This window comes from Mustela putorius, unplaced genomic scaffold (assembly GCF_011764305.1).
Source record: "Mustela putorius furo isolate JIRA1106 unplaced genomic scaffold, ASM1176430v1.1 tig00003898_pilon_pilon_pilon, whole genome shotgun sequence".
Classification (NCBI taxonomy): Eukaryota; Metazoa; Chordata; class Mammalia; order Carnivora; family Mustelidae; genus Mustela; species Mustela putorius.
The window spans coordinates 27,629,572-27,651,606 of NW_025422047.1; the positions used below are offsets into that span (position 1 = coordinate 27,629,572).

At 35.0% G+C, this 22,035-nt stretch overlaps 2 protein-coding genes across 6 annotated transcripts in view; both read left to right on the forward strand.

Annotated features, from left to right (window-relative positions):
- Positions 1–9,725, forward strand: part of G2E3 (G2/M-phase specific E3 ubiquitin protein ligase) — a 70,398-nt gene extending 60,673 nt beyond the window's left edge. For 2 of the 3 annotated variants that reach the window (XM_013057597.2, XM_013057598.2), the window contains 3 exons: positions 838–1,010; positions 5,144–5,334; positions 6,121–9,725. In XM_013057597.2, the coding sequence (XP_012913051.1) occupies positions 838–1,010; positions 5,144–5,334; positions 6,121–6,377 (621 nt within the window). In that variant the 3' untranslated portion in view covers positions 6,378–9,725. The remainder of the gene's footprint in view (positions 1–837; positions 1,011–5,143; positions 5,335–6,120) is intronic. The other variant, XM_045067641.1, reaches the window with a different exon arrangement.
- Positions 9,726–12,114: 2,389 nt separating this feature from the next.
- SCFD1 (sec1 family domain containing 1) overlaps positions 12,115–22,035 on the forward strand; it is a 107,710-nt gene continuing 97,789 nt past the window's right edge. For 2 of the 3 annotated variants that reach the window (XR_006602829.1, XM_013057596.2), the window contains exons 1-3: positions 12,115–12,237; positions 18,217–18,287; positions 20,681–20,769. Coding sequence is in view for 2 of the 3 variants with exons in the window: in XM_013057596.2 (XP_012913050.1) it covers positions 12,177–12,237; positions 18,217–18,287; positions 20,681–20,769 (221 nt within the window). In the remaining variant the exon portion in view is untranslated. The remainder of the gene's footprint in view (positions 12,238–18,216; positions 18,288–20,680; positions 20,770–22,035) is intronic. The other variant, XM_004755155.3, reaches the window with a different exon arrangement.

Sequence of the window (22,035 nt, forward strand, 5' to 3'; positions counted from 1 at the left end):
AAATAGAAGTAGAGTTCTGGAAAGTTTGACACATTTTCACTCACATTCTTTTGGATAGTTCTCAGTCACATACAGCCAGATTTAACTGCAAGGAAAGGTTGGCTGTCAACTAAAATTCAGGGTGGTGGGTTGGGCACAAAGGTAATATTTACCTAACTACTTGTGACAGTGTGTGAAGGTAGTATTTTGAGCAGAAAAATTACGGAATTTCAGCAGAGATCTGAAGTGAATGAGGGAAATCATATAAATCACTGGGAAAGAGTTTTTTTGGAAAGAAGAGATAAAAAGTAAAATTTGTATTCAAATAGACCATTGACTGCTTCCTATTTTTAGTCTTTCTTTCCTTGTGTAACTCTCTTAAAGAGCTAATCTATATGAAATTGTCTGGCACATTAATGGTCAAGTGTTCCTTTTTTTATACTATTTCCTGAACTATTTGATTCTATCCCTGTTTTAAGTACCTCATTAAGTCTTTAAGTCCCTCATTCAAGTCTAACAGCTGATATTCTTTCTCTTTCATGAAATCTCAGGTTATTTCACTTACTTCTCTAGTGCTATGTAACTGTTCTGTGTCAATTATTATCTCTTATGTAAATAATTTCCTATATTAAAATGCCAGTTTACTCTAGGTTTTTTGAAGGCAGAAATTGACAATATTAATTAAACTGGATTGTCCTTTGTTCTAGAAAAATAATTCTAAAATAATAATTCTTGATATACTTTTACTTCATACTTGTGTTCTCCAGAATTGAGTATAAAGTAATAACTATTATTTGAAATGTAAAAATCATTCACAAGTAAATGAGTAAACTGAGTATATTTTCTTCTTTGTTATAGGTAAATACTGCAACAAATGTGGCTGACTTAAACTCAGTAGTAAATGAATGCTATAACTACCTAGAGCTTATTGGATGTTTAAGACTTATAACTTCATTAAGTGATAAATATATGTTGGCAAAGGACATACTAGTTTATCATGTAATTAAGAGAGTCCAAGCACCCTTTGAAAGGTAAGTTGTTTATATGTGATTCTCTCAAATTCCATGTTTAAAGTGATTGTCTTACAGTGAGATATATTTGATAAAAATTTAAGTGCTATTTTAAAGTAATGCTTTAAAAGTAATGTCTTAAGAATGATTGCTGTTCTAACCATTTATACAGAATTGGTGTGAATGTATGATGCTTGGGTAGGAAGAGTAATCATTACTTCAGTTTATAATTATCCTTCTAAAAAACTTTTTTTAATTCTTAGCATGTAAGTCAACTCTTCCATTTCCTTTCATTCATTTAATAACTATTGAGTACCTGTTGTCTGCTTGGTAATAGGTACTAAACATTCTTTGATTAACAAGGTAGATATGAGTCTTGATCTTCATTACCTTAGAGCACTGGTCTTCAGACTTTTTGTTCTTAGAATTCTTTTTTTTTTTTTAAGATTTTATTTATTTATTTGACAGAGAGAGAGAGAGAGAGATCACAAGTAGGCAGAGAGGCAGGCAGAGAGAGAAAGAGGGGGAAGCAGACTCCCCGCTCAGCAGAGAGCCCGATGCGGGGCTTAATCCTAGGACCCTGAGATCATGACCTGAGCTGAAGGCAGAGGCTTAACCCACTGAGCCACCCAGGTGCCCCTGTTCTTATAGTTATTAAAAGAAGTTTGAAAACTTAGTTATTCTCACATTTTTCTGTTTGTATATGTATAAAAATATATATGAAAATTGGGAGAATGGTACACCATGCAGTTACCACACAGATCTAATGATTACCAGTCAACCTGTGGCCAGTCTTATTCATCTAGCCTACCTTTATTATTGACTCCAGGATTCGATTCTTCTCCTCTTCTCTTTTCTTCTCTTCCCTTCCCTTCTCTTCTTTTCTTTTAGTTTTAAAAAATATTTATTCATTTTAGAAAGAGAGAACAAGTGCCTGTGGGGGAGGGGCAGAGGGATAGAATGCTCAGGCAGACTCCCCGCTGAGCATGGAGACCCATGTGAGGCTCGATCCCACACCCAGTAAGATCATGACCTGAGCCGAAGCCAAGAGTTAGATGCTTAACTGACTGAGCACAGGCACCCTGACTCCAGGATTATTTTTAAGCAAATTCCAAACATAATACCTATGTTATTAACCTATGGATTTAAATTAACCTATGGATTTAAATATATTTGATGTGTTCACAACTGTTATACTTCTTAAACTGACTGGAGTTCTCATTGTCTCCATATTTGGCCATTGTAAATGTTCTTATGTTTCTTTTGAGTTCTTTTGATATTGACCTTAATGATCTTTGATAGCTTTCTTGGTATATAGCAGGGTATTTTAGGCTCATTTTGTGCATTTTCGACTGAGGAACCTTTGTTTCTTTGAATGGTGAATGATATTTCCAAAATACATTCTGGATGCTGGGGATGCTTTTTTTGCCAGATTATTCAGTGTTCGTAGACCTTTTTGGTTTGGTTTTGATTTCAGGTTTTTAATGTAAAATACATCTTGAGTTTTACTGATACTTCAAATTCTCTGCTATAAGATTTTTAACCTTTTTCTTTGTCCCATGTTGAGAACCTCCATTATCAACTCAACAACACAGGAGAGTTAGACTATGAAATAATTACTCACTTCATTTATTCCACATTTCATAAACAGTAGTCTCAGTAACATTACCAACATTATTACCAATAACTTTATTGAAAACAGGTTAACATTATTTTTCTAGGGCTGTGTAGTCAAATTACTATATTTTAAAGACATTTAGAATATTTATTCTGTGGTCTATGAGCTATATATACATTTTACTTTCATTTTTTATTTCATTTTTAGTGATTTAAAAAAATTGTTTTAAGGTTCTATAAAATATTTACATGGTTCCAAAATCAAATTTATAATGAAAGTATATCAAAAGAACTCAGCTCTGTGGTACACATTGCATTCAAAGAAGTATAGCTTTCATCATTATCACATCCACTTTTCATGCCCTTATGAAGTCATCATTTTAGTGATATTGTTTAGCCATTATTTGTCGGTTTTTTAAATGATAGATAAATATATGTGTGCATATGTTCTAATTTCTTTTATTAGATAAATAGTAACATTACATCCACCCTTTTTCTAGTTATTTTTTAAAATTGGCAATATATACTAGAGATCATTTCAAGATGGTAAATACTACTTTTAGAATCTATATCACGTGGCCTTTTCCTCTGTGTGTGTGACAAGTAAAGATACTTGTCATTGGATTTGGGGCCAGTCCAAATAATCTAGATAGGATGATCTCAAAATCTTTAATTTTATCTGTTTAGAATTTTTTTCCAAATAAGATCACATTCATAGGTTCCAGGAAATAGGATGTAGACTTATTGGCGGGTTTAGGGGGCTAGGGCTCCATTCAATCTACATCAGGGTAAATGACAGTATTGGGATTTATTTCTGGCATGTCCCTGGAGGTACAGCTTGGAGAGTGAACTCGGGAATTTGCACACCTGGTAGAGCAGTTCTTCTGCAGGTGGTTTGTAATAGGGTGGTAAAGCGGTATATAGAGAAATGAGCAGATAAAAGGGATTTCAGACAAGGAAATTCATAGGACTTGGTAGTAAGAAATGGAAGAGGAAACAGTTAAAGAGGACTTTTAGATTCAGCTATACTAATTTGATGGATAATGGAGGCATATACCATCAGTTATGGTTTAGATTTTAGTAGTAAGGTGATGAACTTTCCTTTGCACTTAATAAGTGTGAGTACTTGAAATATATGCTACCATTAGCCTGTTGGATATATTTCTGGGCTAGAGATACTAGAGATTATTTTGTTTTTAATTAATTTATTATTTTTTTAAAGACAAGGCAGATTTTATTTTTTAAGATTTTTATTTGTTTATTTGAGAGAGAGAGGCAGAAAGTGAGAGAGAGCATGAGCAGGGTGAGGAGCAGAGGGAGAAGCAGACTCCCTGCTAGACAGGGAGCCCGATGTGGGGTTCAGTCCTGGGACTCTGGGATCATGACCTGAGCCAAAGGCAGATGCTTAACTGACTGAGCCACCCAGGCTCATTGAAATAATGGATTTTATAATGATGAGTGTATACCTGCTAAATACAGCCATGGGAGAGGGTAAGAGAGAAGAGAAATTGGCCTTGTTACAGATCCATGAGACACAAACATCAACATTTAAAGCAAAGTAAAGAAAGAAGCAGCTTTGTAAGAGACTGAAAAGATCTGGCCAGAGAAAGAAGGGAAACCAGAAGACTGATGCCATAGAAGGAGATCGATCATAAATTAGGGCAGTTTTTCCTCGGGTGTAGACAAGAGTAGAATAAAAGTGAGTTGGGAATTAGCAAAGGAAGGTAGTGAATGTGGGTAAGTCTTTCATATAGGTTGTCTTAAAGGAAAACATGGCATTGAATGAATTTTTTTTCCATTTAAAGATGGAAAAAATAAGCACATTTCTGTGCTCTTTAGAATAACCCAGTAGAAGGGGGGATGAACCTATAACAGGGTACCTGAGGAGGTGGGTAGGGGATTCAGAGCCACAGATAGGGCTTAGTCAGTCTGATAGATAAAAATATACCTCAGTTCTTTCCTAATGAGTGAGAATGTGCATTTAAAATAATTTACTTGTTCCTTGTATTTTGTTAATTATCCCTTCATATTTTGCTAATTTCCTGTTAAATTGTTCTTTTAGAAAAATGATTTGTATTTTTTGTATATTAGAGAAATTAGTTTTCTGTCATATATGTTACCACTTTGTTTTTGTCTCTTCATTTCTTTTTAGCAGTACATAAGTTGAATTTTTTTGTGGCTAAGATTTATTACTCTCTCTCTTTGCAGTTACTAGGAAACTTCATTTTATACTCTAGCTTTGAAGTATAAAATACTTTCACAAGTCTACTTTTTTCCTCTTTTAGCTTAATTTTATTTCTTTTTTTATTGTTTTAATTTTAAAATTATCTTACAAAATCAAATAGTATGGGCAGGTAAAATTTTATATTAATATACTTGCTTGTTATTGATTTAAAAGTATCATATCATGTATATCTATATTATTATATGTTTTTTCCTCACATCTAACTGTGTGTAAGTTAACTAGAAATGTTAATTTGTAGTTGTAATACCAAACACATGTATGAATGTTGGCTTATTGTTTATCTTCTTACAAGTTTTAAGCAGGGTCTGAAAACTCTTGGTGTTTTGGAGAAAATTCAGACTTACCCAGAAGCCTTTTATAGCATCTTCTGTCATAAACCTGAGAATCTTACTGCAGAAATCCTTAGTGATCTTTTTACAGTACGCACATTATCTGACGTACAGGCTTTGGGATTTTGGAACAGTTATCTACAGGCTGTTGAGGGTATGCAGATGTTTTATTTTTATTTAACTGTCACAGAACATTTGTTTTGGTATATTAATTTATTTCTTTGAGTTTTGCTTTTGATGATAAGACTTTTCATCTGCTAACTGCACATTTACAAAATTTATTTCAAGACAAGTGTATATGACTAAGTTCAAAGTGATAAGGAAAGATTACAGAGTAAATTTCAGTTTTGCAATTTGTTTTCCTCTAGATAATTTGAGGTAAAAGGCACTCTTCCTAGAAAACTTTATATGGGTGACTGCCACAGCATAATCTTAAAGCTAATTATCTTCTATTTCATCTTTTTCAATTTTAAGTTAAATATCATTGAGCATTAGCAGTGTAAAATCATCCTGTTTAATAAGAGTGGGAAAGATATGAGTTGAAATTCTTTTTTAGCTAGGTTATTTAGTTAGTTTATACCACTTAGTTTTCCTCTCTGAGTCTGATGAACTAGTGTGTCAAATAGTGATGATCTAAAAATGGCTTAAAATTATTTTTATTATCATGCTCCCTGAACCTCTTGGATTGTATAATAATTTTATATTAGAGAAGACATTCAAATATACAATGAGTAGCAACTAAATGACTTTCTGAGTCATACTTTGAGGTTCAAGTAAACATTTATTGAGTGTACCATTTTCCTGTTACTGTGCTTGATTTGGTGATTTATTTTGCCCAAGATAGATAGATGTTAGAGTCTCTTAAACATTCCCTGTCAAGCATCTATATTGATAGTAATATATATATAACGTGGATTTTCTTTTTTGGTAAACTTTTCAGATGGTAAATCTGCAGTAACAATGGAAGACATTCTTATTTTTGCAACCGGTTGCAGTTCCATTCCACCTGCAGGATTTAAACCCACTCCTTCAATTGAGTGCCTTCATATGGATTTTCCTGTTGGAAACAAGTGTAATAACTGTTTAGCTCTTCCAATCACCAGTACGTATCAAGAATTTCAAGAAAATATGGACTTTGCCATAAGAAACACCCTAAGACTAGACAAGGAAGGAAGTTCTCACTACATTGGACATTAAAATGTTTTGAACATAGAAATGCTTCTTGAAAAGCTGCTATTGATACTTTTTGTTTCAGAAATCTGTCCATTATTTGAACAAACTTGTCAGCTTCTTGGCCCAATAAAATTTATATGAACATAAAGGAATGTTTTGGCCACTTAAGCTAAAAAATTTTTTGTTAACATGTACCAGTCAAAATTGATGATATTTTTCTATTTTCTTAATATATGTGCGTCATAAACTTTAATATAAATAGTTTTAAAACAGCTGTACAGACCTTTTTCAAGTATAATAACCTGATATATGGGAAAAAAACTTGTATTCACTGCTTCTGCAAATTAGGGTTAGCTATAGGATACCACAATGATTTTTCTAGTTTTATATAATTTTCAAATTATTTTATTTTAAAGCATTAAATAGAAAAGCAAATTGATAAATCGTGTTATATAAATCAGAGGCATATATTCTGGGGTATGTGTTATAAATATTTTTCCTAGGATGGCACGGAATTGGTTGAAAATGTTTTTAGATTACTGATTTATATTAAAACAGACCCACACTGCAATTAGACTATGCCTAATGGGAAGTTTTATGAAAAAGCAGAATTGCACAAATGTTTTAGAACCTATGGACATTCCATAGTCTTAAGAACACTTCTGAGGTGGATAAAATATATTTGAAAATAACTTAAAAAGTGTTTAAAGGCTTGGCTTTGATCATAGGATTTTCTTTTTTTCTCTATATCCCATGTGTGGTATTAAAACCACATTATGTCTGATTCAGAATCATTTGGGGTGTGTCATTTATCTTTGTGGATTACCATGACTCTTTGACAATTATTTATTATCAAGTTGTTTGTATGATAGGTAAGCTGGTACCACTGCGTTATATATTACCTTCTTTGCTCTTGAAAGATATCTTTATTATATAAGCAATGGAAAAATGTGTAAGAAAGAAGTACAAACAATGAAAAACCCACACTAATCTCACAGTGCAGAATTAACTAGTATGTTTCATTTATTCTTACTATGAACTATTTTCCTTTTCTTTTAAACTTTTGTTATTGAAAGTCAAAGAATACCTTAAAGTAACAAAAAATCATGTAATAACAATTTAAAAACACATAGTCCCATAGTTATGTCCCCATGTTTATATTCTTGCAAAAGAAGAAAGTGGAAAAGTTTTGTGTTCCTAATCTATTATCAAACATAAATTCCTTTTCCACCAAAGTAAATTTAAATTGCATGAGAGTTAAATCATTATGAGAGGTTGGTTTTAACCACATTTTTTTTAATATACAAAAGCAGTTATCAACTATAATCATATTCTCCTCCTTCCCAAGACATCCTTAAATTATTGATATTTTCAAAGAACAACAACAGGATTGATTTTATACTGGTGATGGGACTCTTCAATACCAAAGGAAAGCTAAAACATATTCCTAGTATAATTTTCCTTGTTACACTTATTGACAGACCCAGCAAATTAAAAAGTTTCATTTTGACTTGAAGTTTTTAAGAACATTATAGAAGGCATTTATTTGTCTTATATTGTGTTATTGTTGTTGTTGTTGTTGTTGTTTAGATTTTATTTATTTATTTGACAGACAGCGAGAGAGGGAATATAAGGAGGGAGAGTGGGAGAGGAGAAGCAGGCGTCCCTCTGAGCAGGGAGCCCAATGTGGGGCCTAATTCCAGGACCCTGGGATCATGACCTAAGCCGAAGGCAGATGCTTAACGACTGAGCCACCTGGGTGCCCCGTCTTATATTGAATTGTTAGATCATCAAAAGTAATTAAAGGATTGTTTAAGAGTTTGAATATCTAAACTTCAAATTTGCCATATAGCTTTTATTCCAAATGTTTTGATAAATTGGATATTTTTCAACTGTACCCAGTTTTTATAAAATTTAAAAAGCCATTAAACAAATAGAAACCAAAAATCTAATTAAAGCTATTTTCTGTCATTTGTAGTTTTAATTTTTCCTACAGTGGTAATTAAAATTGATGAACATTCACACAGATTTTGGGTGGGGTGGGGTGGTAGGGAAGTGATGTGCTTGGGTTGACTATAATTAAAAACAGTATTTCAGTTCCTCATTTCACTATTTTATGTGTAGGGCCTTTGGGATATGGTGTGATGTAAATAATTTCATATATTCACATTTCTAAAGTGATGCATACTCATTGCAAAGCATTTTCTAGGTTTAAGGATGTTCCATTAGTTTAAGTTAGTCTATATAGTCAAGGCATAGTAGAGAATCCTATAGGTTATTTATTTTTCTGCAGTGTTACTATGTCACATGGTTGATATTGTGATGTTCTTTTTCTGTTCATTGTTCTAGCCAGTACACAACTCTTGCTGACATTGATTTTTAAAAGTAATTATGCTATAAACCCTTATAAATGTGTATTTGTATTTAACTATTTCAGTCGTCTAAATGCCATATATTTCAAGTGTGTTTCCTATACTCAATATTGAGGAAAACCATAAAGTCATCTATTGTACATCTACTATTAACAGTCTTTGATTAGTTTTAAATTCATTGTTTTTAGACACTTTTTAAACCTTTTGGTATGGGAAGTTCATCTGAAGACCTTTTATACAATTCTTTACTATTCTTGTAGTCATTTTAATTTTTTAGTATTTAAGGTTAAAGTTTCTTTAAAATCTCATCAGAAACTGGGTTATCATTTTACACCTTGTAATATTTAATTTCTACATTATGAATAAGCCATTATTTGGGTCAAGTAAAAAGCCTTCATTTGATTACTCACCTGGCAATTCACTTTGGCTTCTACTTTATGCCAAACTTGTAATAATTCTTTCCCTAAATTTGTGGAAGCTATTGTACTCAATGATGAATGCGAAGTGAAGATTATAATAGGTAAGTTTTCTCCATGACTTTGCTCTCTGTATTTAGTCATTGTAAGAAAATGATTAGAACAAAATTCCATTTAAATGTAATTCTTTTATATAAGGATTATCACTTTCTTCATTGTTAGTTTTACAAGAAGCTATTAAGTTAGTGTTTATGCTTTAAGTAATGCAATACAAAGTTTTATGCTTTAAGTAATTCAGTACAAAGTAGAACATCACATTGTATAATGGATTACTTGAATGTATGTGTAGTTCAGAAAAATTTGGATTGCTTTGAAAAGACCCAGTTTTCAAGTTCTCTTTCGACTGTTATCTTTTCCAACTGCCAGACATATTCCATCCAATGCCTGCTGTATGCCAGGTATTATGCTAAGTGATAGTTGATGTGGCAGCCTATTCCTCCCTCCCCCTTTTTTGACTTCAGATGTAACCAGAAAACATGATACTGATAATGACATTCCTAAATAAATATGTTCATGCTACTAAATGTGAAGTGCTTATATGAACTATTTTAAATATCTTGTTAGGATTTTAAGATTCTGACAATGCTAAATACAAGATCTTTTTCATATTTGAGAGATCCTGTAATCAGTTGTTGACGGACGCCCGAGAACCTCTCTTTAATGAGCCATATTGAGACATTCTGTGTTAAAACTATTCCCTAATGTAAAATAAGTTTACCAGAATAAATTATTTAAGCCAAAGATCTGGATAGGTAGAGCCAGTTAAAAGTCTACAGTAAATTAAGTTAACCCTTTAAGCCAGTTTGATTCTTGCTGATTCTAAGAATGCATGACAAATTCCTTTCTCAGTCTCAGCCTTACAGGGTCTATTTGTCTACTCCACCATTTTGTGGGGTATATTTTTTTATAAGTTTTTTTGTCCACCCTGTGTGCACACCTTAGTCAAAACAGTTTTTATCATTTCATATGTATATACTGTATATAAATGTTAAACATTGTCTTAATGTTTTACATTAATATGACTCAGTCTAGGAAAGAATTCTGTGATAGAACTGAAATGGTTAGCTGGTAGATCTGCATTTGAAAGTGAAAGTACCCAAATCAACAAGATTGGGCTCTCACATATTGGAAGAAGATAAATGTATATTTCACATTCCATGAGAACAAGCAATGAAGTAGAATTTTTCCCTAGGGCAGGAATTGTCATTTAATTACAGTACACTTGGATCATTGGTGTTTCCTTCAAAATAGTGCTTCAAAATAACACTGAATATAAATATTTTCTTACTGAATATGCCAGTTAGCTGTAAAAATGAGAGATGATGCAATTCTTAAAGGTAAAGAATGTAGGTTCATAATCTTTTATCAACCTATTTTTCCCACCCACCAGCCCCTGGTAGCCACTCTTGGTCTATTTACATGAATTTGGAGTTTTTTGGTTTTTGTTTTTTTTAGTTCATTTGATGTAGTGATAACTTTTCAACTGTAAGATGAATATGGTCTGAGACATAATATATAGTATGGTGACTACAGTTGATAACTATTGTATAACTGAAATTTGCTGAGTAGTTTTTAAGTATTTTCACCAAAATAAACGAAGATGAATATTTGAGGTAATTGGATGTGATGACTAGATGGGAATCCTTTCATAGTGTTATAATTCTATTAAATCATAACTATGTAAACTACAAATTTTGTCAGTTATACCCCAAAGTCGAAAAACTTTTTTACACAAAAACTAAAATAAGCAGATAAGTTTTGTCAATCATGGCTTCACCTGTACATTAAAATACCAGCTCTGGGGACGAGGTGGCCAAGTGGTTAAGGCGATGGACTGCTAAAATACCAGCTCTGTCCACTAACTTCCCCCACCTGTTAAGTGATCTTGGAGTTACTTAAATGGGAGGAGGCTACCAATTTGCCATTTTGTAGCTTCTTAGCTCCTGTGTACACGTAGGCAAAATCAGCATAAAACTAGACCTTTTTTTTTTTTTTTTTAAGATTTTATTAGGAAGCAGGCTCCCTGCTGAGCAGAGAGCCCCATGCGGGACTCGATCCCAGGAGCCTGAGCTCAGGACCTGAGCCGAAGGCAGCGGCTTAACCCACTGAGCCACCCAGGTGCCCCTAAAACTAGACCATTTTGCCTAACAGATGAGATTGGGAAATCTGCCAGAATTTAGAGCAATGCTCCCAAACTGCCTGCTTCCCTGAAAAAGGGGACAACGGGGAGACTTCTGCGGCACTTGGAAACAGAAATGAGCTAACATTTTAACCCCTACTTTGTTTCTGGAGCTTCGTTTACTTAAGTCTAGTGATCTTTAAACCCCTAGAGCATTCTCAACATTTAAGAGATCTGAAAACGACCAATTTAGTACTTAGTTACTAACCCCACGCTCCTCCCTAGAATTTCGATTTAAAGCAGCTACCATTTGAGAAGCTGTAGCTTGATTAGATAGGACAAAACCCCCTATTATTTCACAGCTGAAAAGTAAACACTACGAGGTGTTCAGGCATTAACTCCCTGGGTCTCCCCAGTTTTTTTTTTTAAATTTGTATTTATTTTAAAAATTTCTTTTCAGTATTCCAGAACTCATTGTTTATACACTACACCCAGTGCTCCGTGGACTACGTGCCCTCCATAATACCCACCCCCAGGCTCATCCAACCTCCCACTCACCGCCCCTCCAAAACCCTCATATTGTTTTTCAGAGTCCACAGTCTCTCCTGGCTCGTATCCCCCTCCAATTTCCCTCAACTACCTTCTCCTCTCCATCTCCCCATGTCCTCTGTGTTATTTCTGCAAATGTCAATACAAACGAAGGGCTGATACCGGGTCTCCCCAGTTTTGAGGAAAGCTGAAAGAGGCGGTATCCAGGCTCCAAGTGCCTCCCTCGGCCCGCCCCTCCGGGCTTTGCTTCCGGGGCAGTCAGGGCGGCCACGTAATCCTCGGGTTGCGCTCGCCAACCGTGCAGTGGATGGTGGGAGTCAAGATGGCGGCGGCGGCTGCAGCAGCTAGTATTCGAGAGAGACAAACCGGTACGATTTATTCCCTTCTTCCCGCGGTTTTACGCCTGCGGTGGAGACATCCTCTTCCTCTGCTTGTTCCCCTCCCTGGTCGCGGTGCAGGCAGCTCCAGACGGCTCTCCAGAAGCTCAGTCCGATTCCTAGAGCAATGAGAGCCCCTCCCCTTTTGAGTTTTTAGGAAAGATGTCAGTAGCTTGAGAACTCGGCCCCTCATATGTGGTTCAGGAGAAGGGACTTCAGGGTGGGGCGTTTGCTACGGTCCTGCTCTTGTCCCTTTTCTACTGGGCCTCAGAAAGGCATCACAAGAAGATCGAGCAGCTGACATTTTACCCCTTGTTGCCACCTATCAAGTTTCTGGGTTTGTTTCTGTGCATGGTTCAGTTCTCTGCTAGTTTTAATGTTGAGGGAGTTTCATTTGGGGCACTTCCTCCACAATTACAAAATTTAGGCATTCTTTCAGAGCAGTTTACGTTCTGCTGTTTCTCTCCTTTGGACCAGTCTTCTGGGGGTACCTGAGGAAAATTGCCTAGTGATAAAGATTTCCTTCTTTAGCTTGCCGGAATGGAGTTGAATAATGGCAAAAAGCAAATGGATTGGTAGCTTTGTCATTTTAACCGTTTGACAGATTAGTATTTTAGAACTGTTCGTTTCATTATCGATAGAGCAGTTCTATAGCTTTCATTTGTACAGAGAAATCTGGGTTTGTTTTTTTATTAAGGTACATATTTCTTCCCTTGAGCTTCAATTTTTTTTCCATCTTTCTTTGTTTTTCCTTATTTTCTGTAAATTTCTGGGAAATACATGATTTATACCTGTTAGCTACAGACTAATGGTTTATGCCTGTTAGCTAATTGTCCTGAAAGTTGGCAAGCTGTTAATTCTGAGGAGCAAATAGGAACAAACCATCAAGAATATGCATATTTGGAAATTGTTTCCCTTGTAATCATGTTCTTCTGCATGTTAATCTGAAAGGAAAAATAAATGGTTACAATTAATATGGCTTACAGAGGGGATTTTGGTTGTGCTTGATTCCTTCCTTTAGAATTCAAAGAAAAAAATCGATAGATTTTTAATCTAGTAATGACACCAAGTGCATATGGAATTGTGTTCTGCTTTTCCCATTAGATAAGTTAGTATAAGCTATCAGATGAAGTTAGGCACAATTTAAATAAGTAAGATTTGAGGAATACCTGCCATACGTTTTATCTGTAAGCAAATTGAAGCCCCACTTGTCTTTCCAGTATGGTTCTGGCAGCTTAATAAAGCTCAATTAATTAGGTCATACTACATATTAAAATAAAACAACATATCAAGGAAGACTTCACCAATACAAAGGAGCTTTTCAAAAAATGAAATTTGTATGGTTGTAATTTTTATATGCAGAAACTTTGTAGAATATTAAGATCCAACAGTGTAATTTTGATTTCTGTGGAAATAAACTTCATTATAGTGAGATTTCATCTTGTAGCCAGATAGGTTATGCCACATTAATCATTTATCAAATTACTACTCTAGTTGAGTTCTGTCCTATTTTCAGAGGAGGGTAAAACCTTATATATGTGCTATAGTAGCAGAAGTAAACGTTTCCCTCTTAACTACTGAGAAAGTTTTGGGAAGTAAATCAAAATCAATTCTCAAATATTCTAGGTACAGAACACTATGATACAGAGGAATTTGCAATCTATTTGGGTGGATAATAGTTGATATTGAGCTTTCAATATGGATCGGCACTGTTTTAAGTGATTTTTACATGTATTATTGTCTCCATTTTGTAGATGAGTAAACCAAGGCATAGGGAGGCTAACTAGCCTGCCAGTTTTTTGCTATGCCTGCTTGAAGAATATTTATCCTTTAAAGGTCACCTCAAAAGTCATCTCGTTTGTGAGTTTCCAGGAACACTCCCCTCTTTATTCTTACCTTCAGTACAACAGGGAGAATCTTGTGTTGCCATAGCGTTTCATGTGTGCCTCTCCATTGAGGGTTTTTGCTCAACATCCCTATTTCTCAACACTGGGGAGCCAGAGATCAACTGTGCTTTCTTTCTTGCAGTGATCTCATGTAGCCTCTTGGCTTTAGGTACTGTGTATATGCTAATGATCTCTAAATTTATATCTCTGCCCTAGACCTTTCCTCTGAACTCTGTCTACCGTATCAATTAATGGCAACTCCATCCTTGTTGCTTATGTCAGAATGTCAATTCCATCCTTGTAGTTAGTTGCTCAGGTCAGAAGCCTTTAAGGTTTCTTGACTTCTGTTTTTCATATCCCATATCAGATCTGTAAGTAAATCTTATCAGCTATACTCTGAAAATATATCCCCAATCTAATTATTGTCATTGTTATCCCACAGGTCCAAAGCACCATGAATTTCTGTAGCAACCTCTTATTTAGTTTCCTTGTTTTTATATTCTTGTTCCTCTTCATTTTTCTTCATACAGTACCAGAATGATCTTGTCACATATTTGCTCAGAACTCTCCAACAGCTTCCTGTTTCAATCACAGTAAAAGCCAAAATAATCTTACAGTAGGCTACAGGGCCCTATATGATCTGTTACCCACTTAACGTTCTGACCTCACTCTCTAGTACTCTCCTCTTTCCTTGAACCCACCAGAATGCTCTCACTATAGAGCCTTTTTATTTGCTACCTCTTTCTGGAATATTCTTTAAGAGATAACTGGGTGTCTCACTCCTTCACCTCCCTTAGACCTTTATTCAAATGTTACCTTCTCAGGAGGTCTTTCATGGCTACTCTATTTAAAATTACACTGCAACTCTTTTCCCTCTTTCCTTTGTTTTTTCTCTGTAGCACTTGTCATGATCTCACATGCTACATGTTTTACTTTGTTGTCTTTCCCCAAACTAAAATGAAAGCTTCTTGAGTATAGGTCCTTTTTTTTTCAGTCTTTTGTGTTTATTGCCAACATCTGGAGCAGTATCCAGCAAATGGTAAACAATCACTAAACATTTGTTGAATGGTTAGTAAAGCTGAATATATAGCGAATGAGTGAAGAAAACATTCCAGGTGACCGTGAAATTACATTAACAAAGCCTATAAATGAATAGTATATTTAGGGTCAATAAAGAAAACTGGTGGGGCGCCTGGGTGGCTCAGTGGGTTAGGGCCTCTGCCTTCGGCTCAGGTCATGATCCCAGAGTCCTGGGATCAAGCCCCGCATCGGGCTCTCTGCTCTGCAGGGAGCCTGCTTCCTTCTCTCTCTCTGCCTGCCTCTCTGCCTAGTTGTGATTTCTCTCTGTCAAATAAATAAAATATTTTAAAAAAAGAAAAGAAAAGAAAACTGGTTTGCTATTTCAGTTAAAAGCAATTATTTACACCTTTAGGGAGTTAATGCTAATGAAAGTAAAATTATATTCTTACACATTCTTTAAACAGACCTTGTATTTTATTAACAAATCCACTGTGTCAAAATCTGTTAACAAGTTAACCAAAGGTCCAAGTTGAGGAAACTTAACCTAGATGGGCCTGAGAAAGCAAAGGTGGGAATATCTGCTGAAACCCCTTTTTCAGTAAGGTGAGGCCTACCTCTAAAGACCTCTATACACCTGGGACTCAGCCTGTGGTTTTTCTTAGTTGTTTTGTGTCAAGAATGTGAATAGCTATTCCCACAAACGAGATTTTCTCTCTGTTAGGCCATCGGTGTCAGGGTGGTGTTGTCTATATTACCTGGAAGTGGTAGACTGGAAGAACTCCTTAAAGCTCAATGGGAGAGTTAATTCTGCAGCACCCTATATGCCTTCTATGTTATTTCTATTTTGAATACCAAAGTTTTTTGTGTGTGTGTTTGTGTGTTTTTATATAATATCCTAACATCTGTAAGCTTTTGAAGCAGCTGTAAATTACTGGCAAAGTGTATTAATGGCTAGGCATTAACTACTAACATTTTACCAAAAAGTCGTGTCTGTATGCACTCTGATACTACTATACCTACCCAAAGAAATATAAGCATTTAATAGAGGTTTTTCTAGTGAATGAATCAGTCTACTATAAATTGACAACACTGGTGACTTGAACATTATATGATAAATTCTGTATTCTATATATAGTATACAGTATGTAGTTTTACATATTATATAGGTAGAAGTTTGACTTGTAGATTATTTTGTACTACTTAAGAAAGCCTAATACAAGGGACGCCTGGGTGGCTCAGTTGGTTAAGCAGCTGCCTTCGGCTCAGGTCATGATCCCAGCGTCCTGGGATCGAGTCCCACATCGGGCTCTTTGCTCCGCAGGGAGCCTGCTTCTCCCTCTGACTCTGCCTTCCACTCTGTCTGCCTATGCTCGCTCTCGCTCACTCTCTCTCTCTCTGACAAATAAATAAATAAAATCTTTAAAAAAAAAAAAGAAAGCCTAATACAGATAGTTTTAAAAATAAGCCAGGCAGATTCACAGACCTGTACCCCTGGGGCTAGTAATACATTATATGTTTATTAAAAAATTAAAAATTAAAAAAAAATAAGCCAGGTAGATTTCAGAGCTGACAGTCTAAAAAATTAAATTACCCAATTAATACCCTTCCTCAATATTGGCATTCTCAACCTCACTTAGAAGTATTTTGAGATTTTTATTTTCCTTAGAAAATGTTTCTGACAAGATGAAACCAGAGAAGGTGACAAACCATAAGAGACTCTTAATCTCAGGAAATAAACTGAGGGTTGGTGGAGTGGAAGGGGGGTGGGTGGGATGGGGTGCCTGGGTGATGGACATTGGGGAGGGTATGTGCTATGGTGAGCACTGTGACTTGTACAAGACTGATGAATCACAGACCTGTACCCCTGAAACAAATAGTACATTATATGTAATAAGTAAACAAATAAATGTATGTTTCTGAGTCTGTTATGCATAAAAATGAGCAATAAAAACCTCAAAATATAATAAAATATAGAGTATAACTGCTTTGATTTTAGAAGTTGTGCATTTTCTTAGCAGGAGTTACCTGCCATATCTGTGGGAAAGTCTCACTTTTTTCATGGAGCATATATTAAACAGTACAGCTTTTCAGAAGATACTGAGGTAAATTGGTCGTAAAATATACTGCAAGATAACTACAACATAGACCTGCTGTATGATGGTTTTGTATATGAACCACTTAAGTATACATAATTTTTATTTTTCAAGTGATTCTGATCTATGCTATCAGCCCAACAGTAAAGAGACAATAGCTCCAGTTATCTATTGAGACCACTGCAAGTTTGCAGTTGACAAAATTTCTTTTTGCATCTTTATAAAGTAGTGTGGGAAAATATCTGTTTGTGTCTTCTGCACATTTTTTACCTGGATTACTTATTTTTTGGTTGTTGAGTTGTATAAGTTCTTCCTGTATTTTAGAGGCTAACCCTTTATCATTGGCAACAACATGGATGGAGCTAGACAGTATAATGCTAAGTGAAATAAGTAAGTCAGAGAAAGATAAATGCCATATTATTTCACTCATATGTAGAATTTAAAAAACAAAATGAGCAAAGGAAAAAGAAGAGAGACAAACCAGGAAGCTGACTCTTAACTATAGAGAACAAACTAATGGTTATCAGAGCGGAGGTGGGGGTGGGTAGATGAAATAGGTGATGAGGATTAAAGAGTACCCTTACCATGATGAGCACTGACTAATGTGCAGAGTTGTGTATTATTGTATACCTGCAACTAATATAACACTGTATGTTAACTATACTGGAATTAAAATAAAATTTTTTAACACTTAAAAGTTATGTGGCATTGTCATGAGGAATGAAAAAGGCTTCTTCCTGAACATTTTTCACATTTTCACCTGGCGACAGAAAAATCTCTTAAATACTTGCCAATTAGCTGTTAGATGAGATGGTCTTACAAAGTCTGATCCTGCTTTTGTATGTCCAGTCATTTGATTAATCAGTTTTATTAGAATGATTTGCACATTTTTGTTCTGAGGTGGTGAGTAATAAATGCGGGGGGCATGGAATGAAATCCTGAAAAATAATGATGATTGTTTTCATTTCCAGTGGCTTTGAAGCGTATGTTGAATTTCAATGTGCCTCATGTTAAAAATAGCACTGGAGAACCAGTATGGAAGGTAAGAGACTATTTTAATGGGGACTCTTTCCTTTTTTCTTGGCTTTTATTGGTAGTGATTGGAGGGAATTTCTTGTTAATGCTGAAGAGTAGCACATTTTAGTTGTAATGCATGAATAGTTTCTTTTTTCTTCTTTTTTTGAGAGAGAGTTTATGCTTGCTAGTAAGTGGTGAGGGGTGGCGTGAGGCTGAGGGAGGGGGAGAGAGAGAATCTTAAGCAGTCTCCACGGTCATTGAGGAGCCCAATATAAAGGCTCTATCTTACAGCCCTGAGATCATGACCTGAATTGGATGCACAACTGAGCTGAGCCATCCCAGGAGCCTCTTAATGTGAATCTTTTCAATAAACACGTTATGGAGGGAGACGAGGATAGTAATACTCACCTAGGGAATCCAGCTGATATCTTGGCCTCTCACTAGTAGGTTGATGTTTTGTTCCTTAGTTTTCCAAGTCCCAAATTTGGAGCTTACAGGCTGGTTCAAGGTTAGTCCGACTCAGGGGAACTTGTCCATTTTAATGAGAGAGTGATCTGTAAACTAGAATGCCAGTTTATTAGTTTATGATCTATAAAACTGTCAGTGAAACTGCTAACTGGACTGAAAAGCAATCTATAAAATTTCTCCTTTGAGAAATGCTGGAGAACCTTTAAAAATTCCTGTACTTTGAGCTTCTTCATTTTAAACTTGGTACTTTCTTTCTTCAGAGAGATTAGAAAACAGCTGATTATGTTTAAACTTATTAGTTTATAGTCACTTTATACTTCTTTTTTGCTAATAATTGAGAATAAGTCAACCTGATATTATGGATGCTTCAAAAACTCTGATGAGTCCTTTTAAAAAAAAGTCCTTCAGGTTAACTCTGAAGGTGGTTAAAGTCATCTATTTTGAATTCATAGGTTAAGCTTCAGAGTACCCCTAATTTTTGCCTTCTTCAAGTTTATTTGCGGGCATCCTCTTATTGCCCCTTGCATAAGCAATGCTCATTTATTGTCTCTAAAGTCTGTATTGAGCTTTTGATTTAAATAGCCTGAGAAATTCTTGGGTACAGATTTATCAAATTCTCTCCCTTCCCACTACTTTCACATCACATGATTAATAATACAAATATGCTGTGGTTTAAAGAGGGAAGTCTTTTGAAAGATGAAACATCCAGCCTCTTACAACTGGAGCAGAAGCATTTTAGGGAGAAGCAGACTCCCCTCTGAGCGGGGAACCTGATGCAGGACTCAATCCCAGGACCTGGAGATCCCATAATCTGAGCAAAGGCACTTAAGCATTTGAGCCACCTAGGTGCCCCTAAAGATTTTATTTTTAAGAAATCTTTACACCCAGTGTGAGGCTCAAACTCATGACCCCGAGATTAAGAGTAGCAAGTGCCTCCAACTGAGCCGCCTGATAGCCCAAGTTTTAGCTTTTCTAAAGAAAATGCTGGCATATAGCAAAAGCATTTTTTTATGATAGTAAGTTTCATCTCCCATTAGCAATTTCTTACTCCATAGAGAATATTGAGGTAGTTATATAAAAAAAAAAATACGAATTGAAGCTTCTCTTTTATTTGCTTTAACTCTAAAGTTAAAGTTAAAGTTGTTAGAAGACTCTTACTACCCCTCAAAGATGTCAGTTTTAATATTTTAGGATGTGAAAAATGTATGTGACAAAGTAAGGCTAGCAAGTACTCTTATAGGACCTAATTATTTAAATGAGAATCTTATAACCCGAGATGCTTAAATTACCAAATTTTCTTTACACTTGTTACACATTAGTTTTGAGAGGGATTAATTTTTACTTCTTTCTTTTTAGAAAGGATATATGCGAGGGCGCCTGGGTGGCTCAGTAGGTTAGGCCTCTGCCTTCGTCTCCGGTCGTGGTCCCAGGGTCCTGGGATCGAGCCCCGCGCGTCAGGCTCTCTGCTCAGCGGGGAGCCTGCTTCCTCCTCTCTCTCTGCCTGCCTCTCTGCCTACTTGTGATCTCTGTCAAATAAATAAATAAAACATTTTTTTTAAAAAAAAGGATATTTGCGAATTCGGTGGGGAAGTGTATTTGAGTTTGCTGTATGTTCAAAGTCCTTTATTATTAGCTTACGAAAATTTTATGAACATTTTATAGTTTCTGGCATGCTTTTTTATTCTAGAAAAAATATTTCAGGAAATAAATTTATGTAACATTAATTTATTTTAGCATAAGTGGTAATGCTTTAAAAAGTAGGTTATGACATGAATGGACATTTTGGTAAAAGATGGAAAATATTAAATTGAGATCAAGCAAAAGAACTCTGCATGCATGATTTATTAAAATAAAATATACTTCAACATTGTCTTAATATGAGTTCTTCTTGACTGTTCACTGATAATGATGCTTTAAAAATGCTTTTTTTTTTTTTTTAATTTTAACTAGGTGCTCATTTATGACAGATTCGGCCAAGACATCATCTCTCCATTGCTGTCTGTGAAAGAGCTGAGAGACATGGGAATCACTCTGCATTTGTGAGTTCTAACATATTTCTAATAGTAACATTTGTTTTCAGATACATTGTTAAAGGATATATTTGGCCACCTTGAAGTCAAATTATTAAGGGACATTTATAGACAAAATTATACTAGCTATTGTACTTGTATAAAACAACATTTTTTTCTCATCTCCTTTTATCTGTTTTCTTCTGAAGTTAAAAATAATTCTCAATCTGAGGCTTTATAATTTCAGAATTGAAATTTTCTCTCTTGTGTCTTTTTGTACAGACTGGTTTACCCTCTTAAATGAAGAAAAAGAACTGGTTGTGTTAAGGTCTCTTCCATCTCTGAAAATTTTTTTATTCCTCAATTTAAATATACTTTTTATAAAGAATATCTAAATTAGTTTATCATTAATAAGGAAAATATAAGTATCTATGAAATAATGACTGTTAATCACCATAGGAACTATCTGTGCTGTCTTCTTAACTACTGACTGTATTTGATTATATTATTTCTGGTATGTTTCATAAAACAAATTACATTAAGCAATTAAGTATATACAGCTGTAGACTTGGCTGAATGGAACATTTAGAGAAGGGCTGCATTCATGTATATGTACTAATACTTTTGTATACTAAAGGAGTCCAATTTTAGGATATTCTAACTATTTGCATTTTGTTCTATTTATGATGTTATAACCAATTCTTATTCTATTATGAGATATTGGAGTGAAATGTGCTCTTTTAGTGGGCATGTGGTTTTAGATTTCTAGTGAGTAACATATCAGAATGTGGTTAAATTCTTCAATTTTATGTTGCGCATTTGTTTTAAATTAATAGAATATTATATTGCATCAATTTTAAAATACATTTTTCACTTTTTATATTTCTGAAATTAGGATCTATCTTCTAATTAATACTATATCATGGTTAAATTGGCAGCATTTTTCTGTCACTTTTAACAGAAATTATTATTATTATTTTTTTTTAAGATTTATTTATTTATTTGACAGAGAGAGATCACAAGTAGGCAGAGAGGCAGGAAGAGAGGTAGGCAGAAAGAGAGGAGGAAGCAGGCTCCCTGCCGAGCAGAGAGCCCGATGTGGGACTCAATCCCAGGACCCTGAGATCATGACCTGAGCTGAAGGCAGCGGCTTAACCCACTGAGCCAGCCAGGCGCCCAGAAATTATTATTATTTTTTAAAAGATTTTATTTATTTATTTGACAGAGAGAGATCACAAGCAGGCAGAGAGGCAGGCAGAGAGAGAGGAAGGGAAGCAGGCCCCCTGCTGAGCAGAG